This window comes from Onthophagus taurus, chromosome 3, assembly GCF_036711975.1.
Source record: "Onthophagus taurus isolate NC chromosome 3, IU_Otau_3.0, whole genome shotgun sequence".
Lineage (NCBI taxonomy): Eukaryota > Metazoa > Arthropoda > Insecta > Coleoptera > Scarabaeidae > Onthophagus > Onthophagus taurus.
Genome location: NC_091968.1, coordinates 22,833,508 through 22,853,862, shown reverse-complemented (window position 1 = coordinate 22,853,862; position 20,355 = coordinate 22,833,508). Strand labels below are relative to the sequence as shown.

Below are 20,355 nucleotides of genomic sequence, written 5' to 3'. Positions count from 1 at the left end.
TTTTACTTAATTAAAAACACATCAAAATAAACATTTTAAAAAATAAATTAAAATCATCTTGGATTTTTTATTTATATAATTATAACAATTAATTTTTATTAATTATAATTCAAAAACATAACCTCAAAACGAAACGTCATAATAAACAACATAACCTAAGATAACGAAAAATTACAACCAACAGCTTTTTAAAGTAAAATGACCGAAATAAACGAAGCAAGAAAGAATTTGGAATCGCAACTTGGTGAAGAATTAATGAAACAATACTTTGCGATATTAAAACAGTGGTTTTTATTCAAAGAGCCGATTTCTCGTCTACAATTTGATAGCGCCGTGCGAAAATTAATGAAAACTGAGGAACAGATTCGTAGTCATAATTTATTTTTATTAGCCTTAATCTCAAAGGTAACCTCATCCAGGGTTAAAAGCACACGGAGTATGACCGATAAAGGAAGTTTTGAGCTTGCTGATTACACTCCGTTAAGTCCGGTGATGATGCCCCCTGATTTTGAAAATAGGAGTGCGGCAGCGGAATTATTTCTCCCTGACAGTGGGTTTATTAGTACACGAATATCAATTCATGCCTGGGAGAATGGTTTAGAAGGTGCTGATGAAAATGTTGCTGAATATTTAGTCCAAGCTTGTCAGGTTTTTGTTAAAAACATTATTACAGCGATGATTACAAGAAAAGAAGGTTATAAGATAAGGGATGGGAAGTTTCAACACACTTTTGGTGTTCCCGTTCCAGATCCATTTGCAAGAAATAGTAATAATATCATCGATAGTAATCAATCAACTAAAATTGATGTTGTTAATGATGATGATAGCTTTATTCCAATTCCAAGAAATAGTGTTGAACATGCTGAACAAGAAGCTGCTTTTTCTTATTCTTGTAGCAATAAAAGTCGATCCGATAATAAATTAACCGTTAAATTATTGTATGATACTTTAAAAGATAACGGAAATATTGTTGGATTACACTCAATACATAGCTTAAATTTATTAAGAATAGGAATGTATGTTAATGATTCTTAAAAGATTAATTAATAATAAAATTTAAGTATAAGAATAAAATTGATTTAATCAAACATAGATGGCGCTTATCCCACAATTTTTATACGGTAAAATCATAAATTAAATCATAACTAAGTGATTTAAATAAGAAATGTCTCGATTATCGCGTTTTCTTCAATTAAAGTAAGGATAAATTATTAAAAGAATTAATTAAATTATTAAATTAACAAAAATTACTTTGTTGTAGACACATAACCTATAAATTAAACACAAGATTTTTAGCAACAACTAAACTGGAACTTTTTTAATTCCAACTTCTAATATGGGAAAAATGTTTTGCTATTAAGAATAGGAATGTACGTAAATGATTCTTAAAAGATTAATTAGTAATAAAATTTAAATATAAGAATAAAATTGATTTAATCAAACATAGATGGCGCTCATCCCACAATTTTTATACGCTAAAATCATAAATTAAATCATAACTAATCGATTTAAATAAGAAAAGTCTCGATTAATGCGTTTTTTTCAATTAATGTAAGGATAAAGCATCAAAAGAATTAATTTAATTATTAAATTAACAAAAATTACTTTGTTGTAGGCACATAACCTATAAATTAAACACAAGATTTTAAACCCACATTATAAATTTCATGATGACCCTTTTTTAATTCCAACCTTAATATGGAAAAAAAAAGTTTTGCTATTAAGAATAGGAATGTGCGTTAATTATTCTTAAAAGATTAATTAATAATAAAATTTAAAAATAAGAATAAAATTGATTTAATTAAACATAGATGGCGCTTACCTCACAATTTTTATACGCTAAAATCATAACTAATCGATTTAAATAAGAAAAGTCTCGATTAATGCGTTTTCTTCAATTAAAGTAAGGATAAACCATCAAAAGAATTAATTTAATTATTAAATTAACAAAAATTACTTTGTTGTAGGCACATAACCTATAAATTAAACACAAGATTTTAAACCCACATTATAAATTTCATGATGACCCTTTTTTAATTCCAACCGTAATATGGAAAAACAAAGTTTTGCTATTAAAAATAGGAGTGTGCGTTAATGATTCTTAATAGATTAATTAATAATAAAATTTAAATATAAGACTAAAATTGATTTAATCAAACATAGATGGCGCTTACTCCACAATTTTTATACGTAACCTAAAGAAATCTACACAACGCTAAAATAATAATTTAAATCATAACTAATCGATTTATATAAGAAAAGTGTCGATTAATGCGTTTTTTTCAATTAATGTAAGGATAAAGCATCAACAGAATTAATTTAATTATTAAATTAACAAAAATTACTTTGTTGTAGACACATTGATCATAAATTTCATGATGACCCTTTTTTAATTCCAACGTCTAATATAAGAAAAAGAAGTTTTGCTATTAAGAATAGGAATATACGTTAATGATTCTTAAAAGATTAATTAATAATAAAATTTAAATATAAGAATAAAATTGATTTAATCAAACATAGATGGCGCTTACCCCACAATTTTTATACATAACCTTAAATAATCTACACCGCAAAAATCATAAATTAAATCATAACTGAGCGATTTAAACAAGAAATGTCTCGATTATCGCGTTTTCTTCAATTAAAGTAAGTAGAAACCATCAAAAGAATTAATTTAATTATTAAATTAACAAAAATTACTTTGTTTTAGACACATAACCTATAAATTAAACACAAGATTTTTAGCAACAACCGTAAAAGATGAAATAATAATCCCAAAACGTATAGATAGGGGCCCTACGGATATATTACAAGCCCTTGAAGTTACAGTAAAACGAGATAATAACAGCCCACATTATAAATTTCATGATGACCCTTTTTTAATTCCCAACTCTAATATGGGAAAAAGAAGTTTTGCTATGGCTCAAGAGTCGGGGAGGAAAGCAGCGCATTGGGTTCGGCATCAACACCCCGAATTATTTATGCATTCAGAGGCTGAGCCTCCAATTAAAGCATTTCTTGGAAAAAAATTGCCGGATGAAAAAGATTTAAAAGAAAGCGATTTAATAGCAGCAATTAATGATGTAAATGTTTCCGATGCTATTTCGATTTATAAAAGTTTAATAGGAAATGGGGTACAAATTTCTGATGAAAATAGGCAGAGTTTATTAGAATTATTATGTTTTTATAACTCGAAAGATACCATTGATGCAGCTTTTATTGAAGAACGTTGGTTTAAACAAAGCGAAAAAGGAAAAGAGCGACAAAGAAAAACTTGGACGGATGGAATGTTATCTGAAGAAATTTTTATTGGAATTGAAAACCCCAATGGGGAAGCTTATTCGGCTTTAATACAAGGAATGGCTAAATATTATCAAGTCGATAGAGCTTGGCAGTTATTTCAAGAGGCGCAAGAGAAGAATTTAACGTTAAATGTTGAAAGTTTTAATGCAATAATTGGGGTGGTTAATTTAATAATGGAAAGTTATGAAAAAAGGTGGACTTTAATTTTAGATTTATTAAATAGGATGCGATTATTAAAGTTAAAACCAAACATCAATACTTTAAATGGTGTTTTGGATGTTTTGGGGACAATGGGAACAGGGAGGAATATTAAAGAGTATGCGTTACAAACATTGGCTGAGTTTAAACAGATGGGAGTTGAACCTTCTTTGGGTTCTTGGTGTTTAATGTTAATTATTTTTTGTAAAGATAGTAAGTTTATTATTTGTCATACAAAGAATGTTGTTTTATGGGAATTGTTTTAGGGGGACCAATAAGTACGATTTTGTATGATATAATGAACGAAATTCAAGACAAAGAATTCAAAATAAGACATATTAAAGATACGAATTTTTTTGTGACTGCAATGGATGTTTGCCGGAGACATTTACATGATAAATATTTAGCGAAGAGGGTTTATGATTTATTGTTGTTTGGAAATAATTATGATTTAATTGGAGATTCTTTTAAGGAGTCAATTTTTTAGTAAGTTGAATTAAGTTATGTTAGAAAACCTCAAAATGTAAAAAAAATTGCCTTTGCTTTATTTTTGTGAGTTAGGAAACGATTTATATCACAAATTGAAGATAAACCATGATATTTTATGATTTGATATAAAAATTGGGTAGTTAATAATAAAAATTTGTGGAGAATGTTCTTTAAAAGGAATTAAGTTGAATTAGGTTATGTTTCAAAACGTCAAAATTTAAAGAAATCGTCTTTGCTTTATTTTTGGGAGTACGAAACGATTTATATCACAAATTGAAGATAAAAGATGATATTTTATGATTTGATATAAAAATTGGCCAGTTAATAATAAAAATTTGTGGAGAATGTTCTTTAAAAGGAATTAAGTTGAATTAGGCTACGTTCTCAAATGTAAAAATTTAAAAGATCGTCTTTGCTTTATTTTTGGGAGTTAAGAAACGATTTATATCACAAATTGAAGATAGAAGTTGAAATTTTATGATTTGATATAAAAATTGGCTAGTTAATAAAAAAAATTGTGGAGAAAATTCTTTAAAAGGAATTAAGTTGAATTTGGCTACGTTCGAATACATGAAAATTTTAAAAAATCGTCTTTGCGTTATTTTTAGGAGTTAGGAAACGATTTATATCACAACTTGAAGATAAAAGATGATATTATATGATTTGATATAGAAATTGGCAAGTTAATAATAAAAATTTGTGGAAAAATTCTTTAAAAGGAATGAAATTGTGTGAGGTTATGTTCGAAACGTCACAATTAGAAAAATCGTCTTTGCGTTATTTTTGGGAGTTAGGAAACGATTTATATCACAAATTGAAGATAAAAGATGATATTTTATGATATGATATAATGATTGGCTAGTTAATAAAAAAATTGTGGAGAAAATTCTTTAAAAGGAATTAAGTTGAATTTGGCTACGTTCGAAAACGGTAAAATTAAAAAAAAAATCATCTTTGCGGTATTTTTGGGAGTTAGGAAACGATTTATATCACAAATTGAAGATAAAAGATGATATGTTATAATTTGATATGAAAATTGGGTAGTTAATAATAACAATTTCTGGAGAAAATTCTTTATAAGGAATTAAATTAAATTAGGCTACGTTCGAATACATGAAAATTTTAAAAAATCGTCTTTGCGTTATTTTTAGGAGTAAGGAAACGATTTATATCACAAATTGAAGATAAAAGATGATATTTTATGATATGATATAAAGATTGACTAGTTAACAAAAAAAATTGGGGAGAAAATTCTTTAAAAGGAATTAAATTGTGTGAGGTTATGTTCGAAACGTCACAATTAGAAAAATCGTCTGCGTTATTTTTGGGAGTTAGGAAACGATTTATATCACAAATTGAAGATAAAAGATGATATTTTATGATATGATATAAAGGTTGGCTAGTTAATAAAAAAAATTGTGGAGAAAATTCTTTAAAAGGAATTAAGTTGAATTTGGCTACGTTCGAAAACGATAAAATTTAAAAAAAAATCATCTTTGCGGTATTTTTGGGAGTTAGGAAACGATTTATATCACAAATTGAAGATAAAAGATGATATGTTATAATTTGATATAAAAATTGGGTAGTTAATAATACAAATTTCTGGAGAAAATTCTTTAAAAGGAATTAAATTGAATTAGGCTACGTTCGAATACATGAAAATTTTAAAAAATCGTCTATGCGTTATTTTTAGGAGTTAGGAAACGATTTATATCACAAATTGAAGATAAAAGATGATATTTTATGATATGATATAAAGATTGACTAGTTAATAAAAAAATTTGTGGAGAAAATTCTTTAAAAGGAATTAAGTTGAATTTGGCTACGTTCGAAAACGGTAAAATTAAAAAAAAAATCATCTTTGCGGTATTTTTGGGAGTTAGGAAACGATTTATATCACAAATTGAAGATAAAAGATGATATGTTATAATTTGATATGAAAATTGGGTAGTTAATAATAACAATTTCTGGAGAAAATTCTTTATAAGGAATTAAATTAAATTAGGCTACGTTCGAATACATGAAAATTTTAAAAAATCGTCTTTGCGTTATTTTTAGGAGTAAGGAAACGATTTATATCACAAATTGAAGATAAAAGATGATATTTTATGATATGATATAAAGATTGACTAGTTAACAAAAAAAATTGGGGAGAAAATTCTTTAAAAGGAATTAAATTGTGTGAGGTTATGTTCGAAACGTCACAATTAGAAAAATCGTCTGCGTTATTTTTGGGAGTTAGGAAACGATTTATATCACAAATTGAAGATAAAAGATGATATTTTATGATATGATATAAAGGTTGGCTAGTTAATAAAAAAAATTGTGGAGAAAATTCTTTAAAAGGAATTAAGTTGAATTTGGCTACGTTCGAAAACGATAAAATTTAAAAAAAAATCATCTTTGCGGTATTTTTGGGAGTTAGGAAACGATTTATATCACAAATTGAAGATAAAAGATGATATGTTATAATTTGATATAAAAATTGGGTAGTTAATAATACAAATTTCTGGAGAAAATTCTTTAAAAGGAATTAAATTGAATTAGGCTACGTTCGAATACATGAAAATTTTAAAAAATCGTCTATGCGTTATTTTTAGGAGTTAGGAAACGATTTATATCACAAATTGAAGATAAAAGATGATATTTTATGATATGATATAAAGATTGACTAGTTAATAAAAAAATTTGTGGAGAAAATTCTTTAAAAGGAATTAAGTTGAATTTGGCAACGTTCGAAAACGGTAAAATTAAAAAAAAAATCATCTTTGCGGTATTTTTGGGAGTTAGGAAACGATTTATATCACAAATTGAAGATAAAAGATGATATGTTATAATTTGATATGAAAATTGGGTAGTTAATAATAACAATTTCTGGAGAAAATTCTTTATAAGGAATTAAATTAAATTAGGCTACGTTCGAATACATGAAAATTTTAAAAAATCGTCTTTGCGTTATTTTTAGGAGTAAGGAAACGATTTATATCACAAATTGAAGATAAAAGATGATATTTTATGATATGATATAAAGATTGACTAGTTAACAAAAAAAATTGGGGAGAAAATTCTTTAAAAGGAATTAAATTGTGTGAGGTTATGTTCGAAACGTCACAATTAGAAAAATCGTCTTTGCGTTATTTTTGGGAGTTAGGAAACGATTTATATCACAAATTGAAGATAAAAGATGATATTTTATGATATGATATAAAGGTTGGCTAGTTAATAAAAAAAATTGTGGAGAAAATTCTTTAAAAGGAATTAAGTTGAATTTGGCTACGTTCGAAAACGATAAAATTTAAAAAAAAATCATCTTTGCGGTATTTTTGGGAGTTAGGAAACGATTTATATCACAAATTGAAGATAAAAGATGATATGTTATAATTTGATATAAAAATTGGGTAGTTAATAATACAAATTTCTGGAGAAAATTCTTTAAAAGGAATTAAATTGAATTAGGCTACGTTCGAATACATGAAAATTTTAAAAAATCGTCTATGCGTTATTTTTAGGAGTTAGGAAACGATTTATATCACAAATTGAAGATAAAAGATGATATTTTATGATATGATATAAAGATTGACTAGTTAATAAAAAAATTTGTGGAGAAAATTCTTTAAAAGGAATTAAGTTGAATTTGGCTACGTTCGAAAACGGTAAAATTAAAAAAAAATCGTTTTTGCTTTATTTTTGGAAGTTAGGAAATGATTTATATCACAAATTGGAGATAAAAGATGATATTTATGATTTGATATAAAAGTTGGCTAGTTAATAATAAAAATTTGTGAGGAAAATTCTTTAAAAGGAACTAAGTTGAATTAGGCTACGTTCAATAACGTTAAAATTTAAAAAAATCTTACGATTAGCTTTATTTTCTATTTTTAGTTCAAAAATAATTAATTTATTAATTTTTAGTCGAAACTATTGCATATTAATGTGCGAAACTGAACCGATAGAGAATTTCATGCAAGATATTTACTTCAAATTTGTCCCAAATATTTATGTCCCCGAACCTGGGGTAATGGAGGAAGTTTTAAACATGATTTTATTGAATTCAGCCACTAATTATCTTCCGAAACTTTGGTCCGATATAAAAATCTTTGATATGAATGAACGAGAAAATTTATTAAAATTAGTCACTGAAATTATGATTAAAAATGAAACGGAGGAATTAAAAGCGAATTTTTCTGATATTGCATGGGAAATGTTTAGCGTCCCGGAAGAACGGAAGGAAACTCATACTTCACGTTTAACATTTACAGCTGAAATGTTATCCGATTTAATAACTATACTTTTACGCAATAATGAATTTGAGAAATCAACGATTATTATGGATAAATTATATGGTGATCACCACAATGTTATGGGCGTCCCGAAAATTACTTCGATGATTTCGTATTTAGATCACTGTATTAAGGAAAAATTACCATCAAAAGCAATCGTATTTATTCACTTATTTTTGTTTTATTGGGTTAAAACGATTTTTTTAGATGTGTATTCAATATTGTTTCGATTGTGGCTTCCCAGAAGTTGATGAGATGGTTACAAAATTAACTGGGGCTTTAACGTTAAACGAAAAAGATTTGGAGAAGTTATCGAGGATCTCCACAAAGGTTAAAATGAATTAAATAAAATGTTTTCTTTAATTTAGCGTTTAGGTTCAAAAAATAAACAAATTCATAATATAACAAATTCTATTCCATCGAATTAGATCACAATAACACAAAGAATTAATTAATTAATCAATAATAATAATTAACAAAATTCTTTAAAATGAATTAATTTGTATTAGGCTACGTTCGAAAACGTGAAAATTTAAAGAAATCGTCTTTGCTTTATTTTTGGAAACGATTTATGTCACAAATTGGAGATAAAAGATAATATTTTATGATTTGATATCAAAATTGTGTAAAAATTTTTGGAGAAAATTCTTTAAAAAGAATTAAGTTGAATTAGGATACGTTCGAAAACGTGAAAATTAAAAAAAATGCATCTTTGCTTTATTTTTTGGAGATAGGAAACGATTTATATCATAAATTGGAGATAAAAGATGATATTTTATGATTTGATTTAAAAATTAGGTAGTTAATAATAAAAATTTTTGGAGAAAATTCTTTAAAGGAATTAATTTGAATTAGGCTACATTCGAAAACATTAAAATTTAACAAAATCATCTTTGCTTTATTTTTGAGAGTTAGGAAACGATTTATATCACAAATTGAAGATAAAAGATGATATTTTATGATTTGATATAAAAATTGTGTAGTTAATAATAAAAATTTGTGGAGAAAATTCTTTAAATCGAATTAACACGAATTAGGTTATGTTCGAAATGTCAAAATTAAAAAAAAATCGTTTGCTTTATTTTTAGGAATTAGGAAACGGTTTATATCACAATTTGAAGATAAAACATCATATTTTATGATTTGATATAAAAATTGGCTTGTTAATAATAAAAATTTGTGGAGAAAATTCTTTAAAAGGAATTAATTTGAATTAGGCTACGTTCGAAAACGTAAAAATTAAAAAAAAATCATCTTTGCTTTATTGTTGGAAGTTAGGAAACGATTTATATCACAAATTGAAGATAAAAGATGATATTTTATGATATGATATAAAAATTGTGTAGTTAATAATAAAAATTTGTCAAGAAAATTCTTTAAAAGTAATTAAGATGATTTAGGATACGTTCGAAAACGTGAAAATATAAAAAAATTCATCTTTGCTTTATTTTTGGGAGATAGGAAACGATTTATATCATAAATTGAAGATAAAAGATGATATTTTATAATTTGATATAAAAATTGGCCAGTTAATAATAAAAACTTCTGGAGAAAATGCTTTAAAAGGAATTAAATTGAATTAGGTTATGTTCGAAACGTCAAAATTAAAGAAAATCGTCTTTGTGTTATTTTTGGGAGTTAGGAACGATTTATTCAAATTGAAGATAAAAGATGATATTTTATGATTTGACATAAAAAATGAGTAGTTAATAATAACAATTTCTGAAGAAAATTCTTTAAAAGGAATTAAGTTGAATTAGGCTACGTTCGAAAACGTTAAAATTTAAAAAAATCATCTTTGTTTTATTCTTGGGAGTTAGGAAATGATTTATATCACAAATTGAAGATAAAACATGATATTTTCTGATTTGATATAAAAATTGGCTAGTTAATAATAAAAATTTGTGGAGAAAATTCTTTAAAAGGAACTAAAGTTGAATTAGGCTACGTTCGAAAACGTGAAAATTAAAAGAAAATCAACATTGCTTTATTTTTGGGAGTTAGGAAACGATTTATATCACAAATTCAAGATAAAAGAAAAAAATGTAGGTTAATAAAAGTATACAACAATTTAACACTAAATAACAATTAAATCTAGAACTTAATGAGTTGAGGTTAGAGACGCTCATTTGACAGTGACAGTTCTATCATTGTACATAACCTCACTTTATTTTTCTCAGAATAAATATTACATATTTTTTAATGTTTTTTTTAAGAATATACAACTGATAATAATGAGTAGGTTGAAGTGCTTAAACTCCGACTGTTCTAATTTTAATTTAAAGTTTATCTTTAGTTCAAAAATAACAGTTATTTATTGTGTAAGTGTTTTAGACAGCATTTTATTCACGCAAGAATGTTTCTTAATTTTCTTAAGTGAATAAAATGTATCTAAAACACACATTTAGAATCAGAATCGCCAAAATTTCATCTGATGTTATCAAAAAATGATTTGACATTTCACTCTGACAGCGGCTGTCACCTCAAAAATCATTGCAATTAACTAAAAAAGCATTGGGAGGTGTTGAATTATAAGCTGGTTATTAATGGAAAGGAAGTAAAATATGACAAATCAAAGAATGAAATGTCTATTAATATAAATAATAAATAGGATCACTCATTATTCCACTAGTGGAATAAAGTAACTTTATTCCTAGTGGATAAAGTAGTACTTTATACGGTTCATTAGTGTGGATAAAACTTCAATTATAAGGTGATTGCATAGAAAATAGCTTTGTAGAAATGTTATAAACAAAAACTTTGAACTAAAAATTGAACGCATGTGGCGCCATCTGTTGGGGAAATTTGGAATTATTCAGCTAAGAACCGAACCACTAGAATACAGGTTGGTTTGGGTTTATTTATAAAAGCTCCAACCACAGAATAACTATTTGGAAAGTCCAAACAGAATTAAACCCAATTAACGTTCCGACTGGTTGGGAATTCCTCAGATGCAATTACCTATGGCAATTACACCTGTCAAACAATTCCGCCACATTTCAATATCACTGCATCATATGACATGTGAGATTGCAACCAGTTATAACGTTAGTTGAAACAAAGCTATAATGTCAATTATAATCTAATTATTTAATCATACCATTATTACGTTATTATATTCTTACCGAAAAATCACTTTAAAATGACGTTTTCATCTGTCATTCTGAACAAACTTCAACTTATAAAATTTTAAAAGTTGAAGTTAGCGGCAAATTTAAAAATATAACACGAATTGGAATCTATACTTTTTAAATTAAAAGAATAATATTGGTAATAATTGTTATTGCTGTCTCTCATCATTCCCACTATTAATAATAAAATTGTTAGTTTAATTAAATTATTTCAGTATAGACGCTAATGCCATCTTACGGTGGGATTTCGACATACAATCAGTCCCAAGTGCTTCTATTAAAGATCCCTGGAGCTGGGTGATTGTGGATAAAATTAATTTTTAGTCGAAACTATTGCATATTAATGTGCGAAACTGAACCGATAGAGAATAAACGAGAAAGATTTAGAGAAATTATCGATTATTAAAATGAATTAGATAAAATATTTTCTTTAATTTATCGTTTAGGTTCAAAAAATAAACAAAATTCATAATATAACAAATTCTATTTCATCGAATTAGATCACGATAACAAAAAGAATTAATTAATTAATCAATAATAATAATTAAAAGTAATTTTCAAAAATTTTTTTTCTTAATACATTGTCTTTTCTTTAATTTCCCCAGATTTACCAGAAATTAAGTTTAATAATAAAAAATAGACTCAGCCCCACAAGATTAATTAATCATCATCATCACAATTGGTTATTAGCGGTTTTGTTGCAATTTTTTTTAAAGCGACTTTTTCTTTAAACATAATCAAAAAGATAACTAAGTGTACCTAAGTAGAAACGAATTTACGATTAAGTAGTAGTATTAAATTTGCGAGCTGAATCTCGGCCTAGCCGGCAAATCACCGAAAATCGTATCACCTTGAATACTTTTCGCCAACGCTTTTATACTAGCTGCGATATCCATCGATTCTTCTGGCTAAAAAAAAAACGAAATTATTTTAAATTAATTCGTTTAAGGAGAAATAATTTACCATTCTATCATCATTATCTTCGTTGATATGATTCTTAAACGCTTTTAGTGCAGGAATCGATACTGGCAATGATTTCGCCATTTGCAAACTTTGCCTTCTCGAATTCTGATCGGAATTTCTCGAATAATTCATCGTTGAATCATCTTCGCTTTCTTCATGCTCTGAATCTACGTAGGTTAAGTCTTCATCCATATCTTCTAATTGAAAAAGACCTTCACTATCGAATGAACATGCTTGATTTGATGATAATTTTCTATTAGATATGATTGGTTTTGGTGATGAAGTCTTAAATGATATTATATAATTAAATAATTTTATTTTAATTTTGATTAAATTACAATGAATGCTTGTTTGGTCCGGTCAAATAAAGACAGTCTGTTAGGGCTCTCCGGTGTTTCAGGTACTTGGTTCTTAGACAGTCGATTGCCGAGTGGCGTAGACAACGTTTTTGTACTAACGGTGTTCTCTTTGGAAGCTCTTCGTTTACCCTCTAAGATTTTTCTAAAAAAATAATGTTTCAAAACAAAATTAAACGTGACAAAAATAATTTAATCTTTTGATTACTTAATCTTGTTTTTACAAAAACACTCATCAGATTCAAATCGTAATCTTATTTTTTTAACAAAACCAATAAATTATCTAAATAACTTTTTCACCTGGACAGAACATCATGCTCAAATAGAACTCTTGCTTTGTACTCTTCAAATAACGTATATTGCTGGTCGGAATACTGACTGATTTTATTCTCTACAGCTGCCAATTCGCGACTAATTGACTCATTAGCCCTTTGCATCAAATTGTTTACAATCACTTTTTCATCCGGCGCCATATCTGCGAAAATTAACCCAAAAATTAACGCAATCCTCAAATTTATATTTAAACACTTACTGCTGTATATAGAATTAGATAAATTTTTCAAATTAGTATCAATCATAATGTTATAATTGGTCGAAAAATCAGAGTTCTTTTCAACGGCTTCAATAGCTGCTTTTCGCTAAAACATTACCATATAATTTTACGATCATATTTAGGTGATTTAAATCAAAATTTATATTCTACACATTTTTTTAACACTTTTAAAGTTATAAGGAAAAGATTAAAAAATTGTAGGTTGGCAACGTTGAAATTTGACAATTCAATTAATAAGTTTGTGTCATTTTTTTGAGGTTAATTATTTTAGGTAAAATTCAAGAATCATCATATAATATGGCTTAAAAATCGACGATTTTATTTTAATCAATATGAAATGATCCAAAAAACACGTTTAAAATAAAAAGAAAGTGTAGAACTTACGGAAAAATCACATTAAAGTTGCGATGTGACGTTAAAAGCAATGTTAACTGTGCAGATTCCTATTATACCGGTAAATAACTAACCTACAAATTGTTTATTTTATTATAGCCACGGTCAAAATCAATTATTTTTATCTCAAAAAACCAAAAAGTTCGAACCTTCAACTATTAATTTTGACGTATTTGTCAACTTCATAAAAAATCCTTTAAAATGAGTCCAAACTCGACATATTTAACTTTAATATTAATGGAAATACAATTATTTCCGGTTTGAAATGTCAACGTCAATTTTGACATATTAGTCATCTTCATTAAAAACCCTTTAAAATGAGTCCAAAGACGCACTTATCTCAAAAAATAAAAAAGTTTGAATAAAAAATATTAAACCGGAAGTTAGCAACAATGAAGATAGCAATGTAATTTTTAAATATTAATACCAACCTTAATTTTTGATTTTTTTTATTATATTTTTATTTTTGTGACAAATATTAAGACATTTTATAAAAATTAAGAATATGTCAAAATGACATTGACATTTCAAATCGGAACTTGCTTATATCTCGAGTAATATTGGAATTAAACGTATTGTGTTTGGACTCATTTTAAAGGATTTTTCACGATGATTGCAAATATGTCAAAATTGAGGTTGACATTTTAAACCTGAAGCTAGTTATCACATAATAGACAAATGGACAACTTCATGGTGTTCTTTCATGATGTATTCTTTATTAAAAAACCTTTAAAATGAGTCCAAACATGATGCATCTATCTCAAAAAACCAAAAAGCTCGAACTTTCAACTATTAATTTTGACGTATTTATCAACTTCATAAAAAATCCTTTAAAATGAGTCCAAACTCGACATGTTTAACTTTGATATTAATGGAGATACAATCACTTCCGGTTTGAAACGTCAACGTCAATTTTGACATATTTGTCATCTTCATTAAAAAACCTCTAAAATGAGCCCAAAATATATCAAAAAACAAAAAAGTTAGAATAAAAAACATTAAACCCGAAGTTAGCAACAATGAAGATAGCAATGTAATTTTTAAATATTAATACCAACCTTAATTTTTGATTTTTTTTTATTACATTTTTGTTTTTGTGACAAATATTAAGACATTTTATAAAAATTAAGGATATGTCAAAATGACATTGACATTTCAAACCGGAACTTGCTTATATCTCGAGTAATATTGGAATTAAACGTATCATGTTTGGACTCATTTTAAAGGATTTTTCACGACGATTACAAATATGTCAAAATTGACGTTGACATTCTTAACCGGAAGTTGACCATAACTTCATTAATATTGAAGATAAATATGTCGTGTTTGTACTCATTTTAAAGGATTTTTAATGAAGATTACAAATATGTCAAAATTGAGGTTGACATTTTAAACCTGAAGTTAGTACCTCGAATTATTGGAAATATACACTAATTTTTCGTTTATTTGTTTTATTTTGTATGTAAATTTAAATTATGGTAATAATTCGAGGTACTTGACGATCTCGGATATCTAGATTAATGTGATTGATTAATTTTTATTAATAAACAATTTTTACATTTTTTTACGGTACACAAATTTTACGTCATCGTAAAGAAAAAAGTAATCTCTATCAAATGAGCCCAACGAAAGGGTACATCGCCATTTAAAAAAATTTAAGTCTTATTCCTTACTCACTTGTGTTCTGAATTAAAAACAATTGAATGCAGTCTTATTATGGCAAATAAAGTATTAAACAACGTTTGTATAAAATGTTTCTTTATAAAGCCAACATTTACCGAGATATATACTATATTCCATACATAATGGGCACCCTGTATATGAAATAATTAAACGTATATCTTTTGCTGTAAGCTCTGCCTGACGCGTTTCGGCGATCTACGCCATCTTCGGAGGATATCGTCTTGTTTTGCTAGGTTATGTAGTACATTTATAAAATATTAGTTTCCTTCTTAGATGCTAAAAAGGTCAAAATGCTTCTTGCAACGATTATTTTTAGTTTTTAATAACAAATGGGCTGGATTATTTATTTCTTGTATTATTTACTTATTTTTCTTCTTCTCGAGAGCAAACAAAATGCAGAAAAAAAAAGTTCTAAACTTTCTAAAAAAAGTTTAGAATAGTCTAGAAGAATAGTTTTCAGCCAGTAGCATTGTAAATTGTAATCTCCAAGCACTTAGTAGTGTTTTGGCAGCAGTATATAGTCTTCTGAAAGCATTAAATAGTTTTTGCCAATCATATCTAGCTTTCTCCAAGCAATTGGTAGTTTTTCCAACAATATTTAGCATTTTGAAAGTAGTTAATAGTCTTTTGGAAACAGTATCTTGTCTTGCCAAGCAGATAATAGTTTCTCCCAGCAATATTTAGTCTTCTCCAAGCAGGTCGTAATCTTTTCTAGTAGTATATGGCACTCTAAAAACAGTAAGTAGTCTTATGGAAACAGTACCTCGTCTTTCCAATCAGTTTGTCTTCTCCAAGCAGAAAGTAATCTTTTCCACCAGTATCTAGCATTTTTGAAGTAGTAGCTACCATTTTTGGAGAGCATATGTCTTCTTTCCAAGTAGTTATTAGTCTTTTCTAGTAGTATTTAGCATTCTGGCAGTATTAGGTAGCTTTTTGGGAATAGTTCTAGGTCTTGTGTTAGTTCTGATAGTGCTAGTATAAAACTAGAACTAACATTAGAAATAGAACTAGCCTCATTCCAGCGAGCAGAGAGGATATGCGATAAAGAGAACCTAAGAAAAGAAGAAAAATTCCTAGAAGATGTGCTGCAGAAGAACGGCTATACGATGAGAGATATCAGATAAGTACGACACCAGCCCGTTTTATCTGTCTTGCTTATGTTTCAGGTGTGATGGAGCGAATTGCGAGGCGTCTGAAGAAGAATGATATCGTGGTACGATACGGTATGGTAAACAAAACGCGAGAGGGGCGAGTCTTATGGAAACAGTATCTCGTCTTTCCAATCAGTTTGTAGCTGCTTATTACCACTATCTAGTCTTCTCCAAGCAGATTGTAATCTTTTCCACCAGTATCTAACATTTTGGAAGCAGTAGGTACTTTTTTTGGAGAGCATATCTCTTCTTTCCAAGTAGTTATTAGTCTTTTCCAGCAGTATCTAACATTCTAGGTAGCTTTTTGGAAAGCATATCTCTTTTCCAAACAATTATTAAAGTCTTTGAAAGTAATAAGTAGTCTTGGAAGCAGTATTCGCCTATCCAAGTAAGTCAAAACCTTTAACAGCAGTGTTTAGCATTCTGGAAGCAATAGATATTATTTTGAAAACAGTATCTAGTCTTTTCCAAGTAAGTTGTGGCCTTTTTCTGCAGTATCTAGCATGTTAGAGGCAGTAGGTAACTTTTTGAAATAGTATTTCCTCTTTCCAAGCAGTTTTTAGTCTTTTACTAGCACTATTCAATCTTCTGATAGCAATAATTAGTCTTTCCAAGGTTTATACAGACTGTACAAAAAGTATGGAATAATGGTTCTACAGCCTAAACTTCAACTTACATTAAAACAAGTTTTAAATAAAAGTTACTTGAAACTATTTTGTGCATGTCTTGGCGTAGAAACAAAATAAAAATCTTGACGGTAGTCTGAGTTACGACTGAGTTACTATTTAAAAAACACACTCACCATGTGTGTTTTTTAAATAGAACACCCTGTATATTTTAAGGTTTTTGGTTAAACCATTTTTTTAATGCTTTAAACTGCATAGTTTTTGAGATATTGAAACTTTTATTTAAAAAGATTTGACGCAGCGACAACCAAATTATGGCGTCATTATGGAATAGACATCACAGTTACTAAGATAAATCGCCATAAAAATGTCACTTAGTTTATTTTATTTTAACACTAATTGAAAAATAGACAACTTAAGCCTTGACATCACAGAGATGAGCGGAGCTTATACCGAATCCAAACATCTTCGTTGTTAACTGTGTTGCTAACGATAAATCCCCATATTCAATTTTTCAATTAGTGAGTCGGTATAAGCTCCGCCCACCTCTGTGACGTCAAGGCTTAGGTTGTCTATGCCATAATGACGTCATAATTTGGTTGTCACTACGTCAAATCTTTTTAAATATCTTTTCCATATCTCGAAAACTATGCAGTTTAATGCAGTTAAAGCATTAAAACCTTATGGCATTTTGCAAAACCTTTTCAAAAGGAATCCAAAAACCTTAAAATATACAGGGTGTTCTATTTGAAAAACACACTCACCATGTCGTAACTCAGACTGCCGTCATTATTTTTATTTTATTTCCACGCCAAGATATGCGGAAAACAGTTTCAAGTAACTTTTAGTTAAAATTTTCTTTAATGTATATTACCTGTATATTAAAGGTTGTCTAACAATAAGTTTCTAAGCTGCAATACTTTGATTTTAGTTTGTGGGCGAGGGGCAAGAGCAGGAGTGTTTCGTGACGTAAGTGGCCACGAATTGCGCGCGCATCCTCAAGGTCATGTTTAGCGAGAGTTAAAGTGTCTTCTCTATTTAAACATAAATCTATTACTTCTTTAATTTCCCTCAATTATTTAATGATAAGTGAATTTTATCAAAAATTAAGTTGAATTATTTTCCATTTGACTACCGCTGTTAATTATATACCACACTAAATATTTAGAATATATATTTTTTTAAATATTTTTATTTGTAAGGGCTTACTTGAGTGATTAAAAAAAAATTGTCGATTTTTAAGCAATATGATGATTCTTGATTTATACCCAAGAGTATGTTTAAACAATTAATGCTTTATTTCTTCACAATTAAGAATTCGGTCTAATTAAAATCTTCATACCTACAAAAAGAGATTATTACATCCTGAAAGGGGTTAGTTTTGATTAGTACAAAAAGTTATTGTTGGACTTTTATTATTGCTTGAACTAATAAACAATAAATGGTACAGTCTTGACTTCGTTTTTTAGAATAAATTCCACAAAATCTTGTTAAAAAACTTTTTTATTTCTTGACAACTAAAAATAAGGCAAACAAAAATTGAGGTTATGTTCGACGCTTTTGTTATAATTTATAACCAACTTAAATTTTAAAAAATTATTTAATCGAATCATATATTCCCACATAATCTCGAAAATCAACGCAAAATTATTAATTTATTAAAATAATAAATATTAATTAAAAAATTTAATTTAATTGTAGTTCCTGCCATCTAGTGAGCAGTAGCACAAACAATTTTTGACATTTTATTTAATTGCAATTAAGTTTTAATTTTAAAGTTTATTTATATTTTTCGCGTTTATTAAAGTGGAAACAAGTACCTTTTTATTCTACATTATGTACTTAGAATAATAATAAATTTGAATCATCAAATTTTGAACCAATCTTTTCAAATGTCATAAATGTCAAAAATTGTGTTTATTTTAAATCACTGGTATAATTTAATAAATTTTAGTATCAATAAAAAAAAAGTTACCAATAAATTAGCAGAGATCAAAATTGGATTTCCCTTTTCTTTATGAACGGCATGTGTGTGCAAGTTACAATTGAAACACAAATGTACAGTGTAGGGGCCAACACATCGAGTCGATACAAGCCCAGAGATCTTCGTTGTAACTTTCTGGAGGCTTTGGACCAATTGGAGATCCTTAAAATGAAAATTGAACAAAATTACAACTTGGATGACTCAAATTTATTGTTTACCTGTTTGAAAAAAGCGTCCGAAGTGGATTCGATTCCCAAACGTAACGATTCCACATTAACCTTCTCAAAGTCACCTGAATCCTTCCCGTTCGTTTCAATAATCACGTTTAAACACTTGCAAGCGAGCATTTTTATTATTATTTATTTAACAACAAATTTAATAAAACATTCACGAAAGAGATAACAGGATTTGCTCCCGTAATAAGTTTTAAGTTGATTTTTTTAAAAAATAATTTGAATCTAACTTTAGATGTTACAATTAATAACTTTTCGCTTTCGTTGAGACCGTATTAGAAGAGTTGTTACACTTCCTCTGTGTGTGTTTTATATCCAAGGTAAAAAATAAAAAAAAATCACTCACACATACTCAAAATAAACACACACTCACACACGGATGAGAGGAGACGAAAAAAACTCTCTATTTAGTAGGAGAAGAGGCACAAACCAACGAATGAGGTAATATTTGTTTACTGACGACAGCGTATTTTTTTTTGTTGCTCGTAAAGATTGTAGTGGAACGATCTCGATTTAAAACGGTTATTTTTTTCTTTTTTTAAGGTTGATTAAGGCGGTTTCTGGGTTCGATTCTTCTCTCTTTCGTTTGGGACGTTGTTGCACGTTAGTTTTGGGTTGCCGTTTGTTGAAACCAGTTGAAACGCGTCCAGAATTTAACGACGAACAAAGAACTTTCGGGTTCGGGCGAAGACCGCTTTGTGTTGTTGCCAACTCGGGCAAGGCGCATGTGCTCGTGCACGTTGTACGTCCGCGATGAACGAGAAACGAGGAGGGCAGCCAGCCTCTCGTCCGATTAAAAAAATAATAAATATTAATCTATAAAAAAATAATGATACGTAATCCGCTCGGGTTGAAACGCGATGACGTAAATAACTAGCGCGGTTTGTTTTGTACGAATTTTTTGGCACGTAACACGTTTGTTTGCGCGAAATATTTTTAAGTAAAAAAAAAAAATTTTTAACCGCTAGATAGGCAACCCAAACTACACCTTGATTAATAATTATAGTAAAGC

General features: G+C 28.0%; 3 protein-coding genes across 3 annotated transcripts; 2 read left to right on the top strand and 1 right to left on the bottom strand.

Moving 5' to 3' along the window:
* Positions 1–86: 86 nt before the first annotated feature.
* On the top strand, positions 87–1,428 carry LOC111416941 (transcriptional adapter 1-like). The gene is made up of 2 exons (XM_023049074.2): positions 87–1,197; positions 1,262–1,428. The coding sequence occupies exon 1, from the start codon at positions 199–201 to the stop codon at positions 1,033–1,035; it is 837 nt and encodes a 278-aa protein (XP_022904842.1). The 5' UTR covers positions 87–198; the 3' UTR covers positions 1,036–1,197; positions 1,262–1,428.
* Positions 1,429–2,509: 1,081 nt separating this feature from the next.
* On the top strand, positions 2,510–10,508 carry LOC111416935 (small ribosomal subunit protein mS39). The gene is made up of 5 exons (XM_023049069.2): positions 2,510–2,646; positions 2,711–3,714; positions 3,768–3,987; positions 7,903–8,428; positions 8,478–10,508. The coding sequence occupies exons 1-5, from the start codon at positions 2,615–2,617 to the stop codon at positions 8,613–8,615; spliced, it is 1,920 nt and encodes a 639-aa protein (XP_022904837.2). The 5' UTR covers positions 2,510–2,614; the 3' UTR covers positions 8,616–10,508.
* Positions 10,509–11,866: 1,358 nt separating this feature from the next.
* LOC111416932 (Proline-rich Akt substrate 40 kDa) lies at positions 11,867–20,203 on the bottom strand. Its single transcript, XM_023049061.2, has 7 exons — positions 19,329–20,203; positions 19,102–19,272; positions 13,253–13,358; positions 13,021–13,195; positions 12,703–12,865; positions 12,365–12,649; positions 11,867–12,309 (listed from the first exon to the last, which is right to left on the bottom strand). The coding sequence occupies exons 1-7, from the start codon at positions 19,455–19,457 to the stop codon at positions 12,196–12,198; spliced, it is 1,143 nt and encodes a 380-aa protein (XP_022904829.1). The 5' UTR covers positions 19,458–20,203; the 3' UTR covers positions 11,867–12,195.
* Positions 20,204–20,355: the final 152 nt, after the last annotated feature.

Excerpts from the sequence above, each read along its gene's own strand:
- LOC111416941 (XM_023049074.2), top strand. The coding sequence starts at position 199 with ATGACCGAAATAAACGAAGCAAGAAAGAATTTGGAATCGCAACTTGGT.
- LOC111416935 (XM_023049069.2), top strand. The coding sequence starts at position 2,615 with ATGTCTCGATTATCGCGTTTTCTTCAATTAAA. Across the intron at positions 2,647-2,710 it reads TCGCGTTTTCTTCAATTAAA|ACACATAACCTATAAATTAA; the intron begins GTAAGTAGAAAC and ends ACTTTGTTTTAG. Across the intron at positions 3,988-7,902 it reads TTTAAGGAGTCAATTTTTTA|TCGAAACTATTGCATATTAA; the intron begins GTAAGTTGAATT and ends ATTAATTTTTAG.
- LOC111416932 (XM_023049061.2), bottom strand. The coding sequence starts at position 19,457 with ATGCTCGCTTGCAAGTGTTTAAACGTGATTATTGAAACGAACGGGAAG. Across the intron at positions 13,359-19,101 it reads TGATCTCTGCTAATTTATTG|CGAAAAGCAGCTATTGAAGC; the intron begins GTAACTTTTTTT and ends GTAATGTTTTAG. Across the intron at positions 12,866-13,020 it reads GAGCATGATGTTCTGTCCAG|AAAAATCTTAGAGGGTAAAC; the intron begins GTGAAAAAGTTA and ends TTATTTTTTTAG.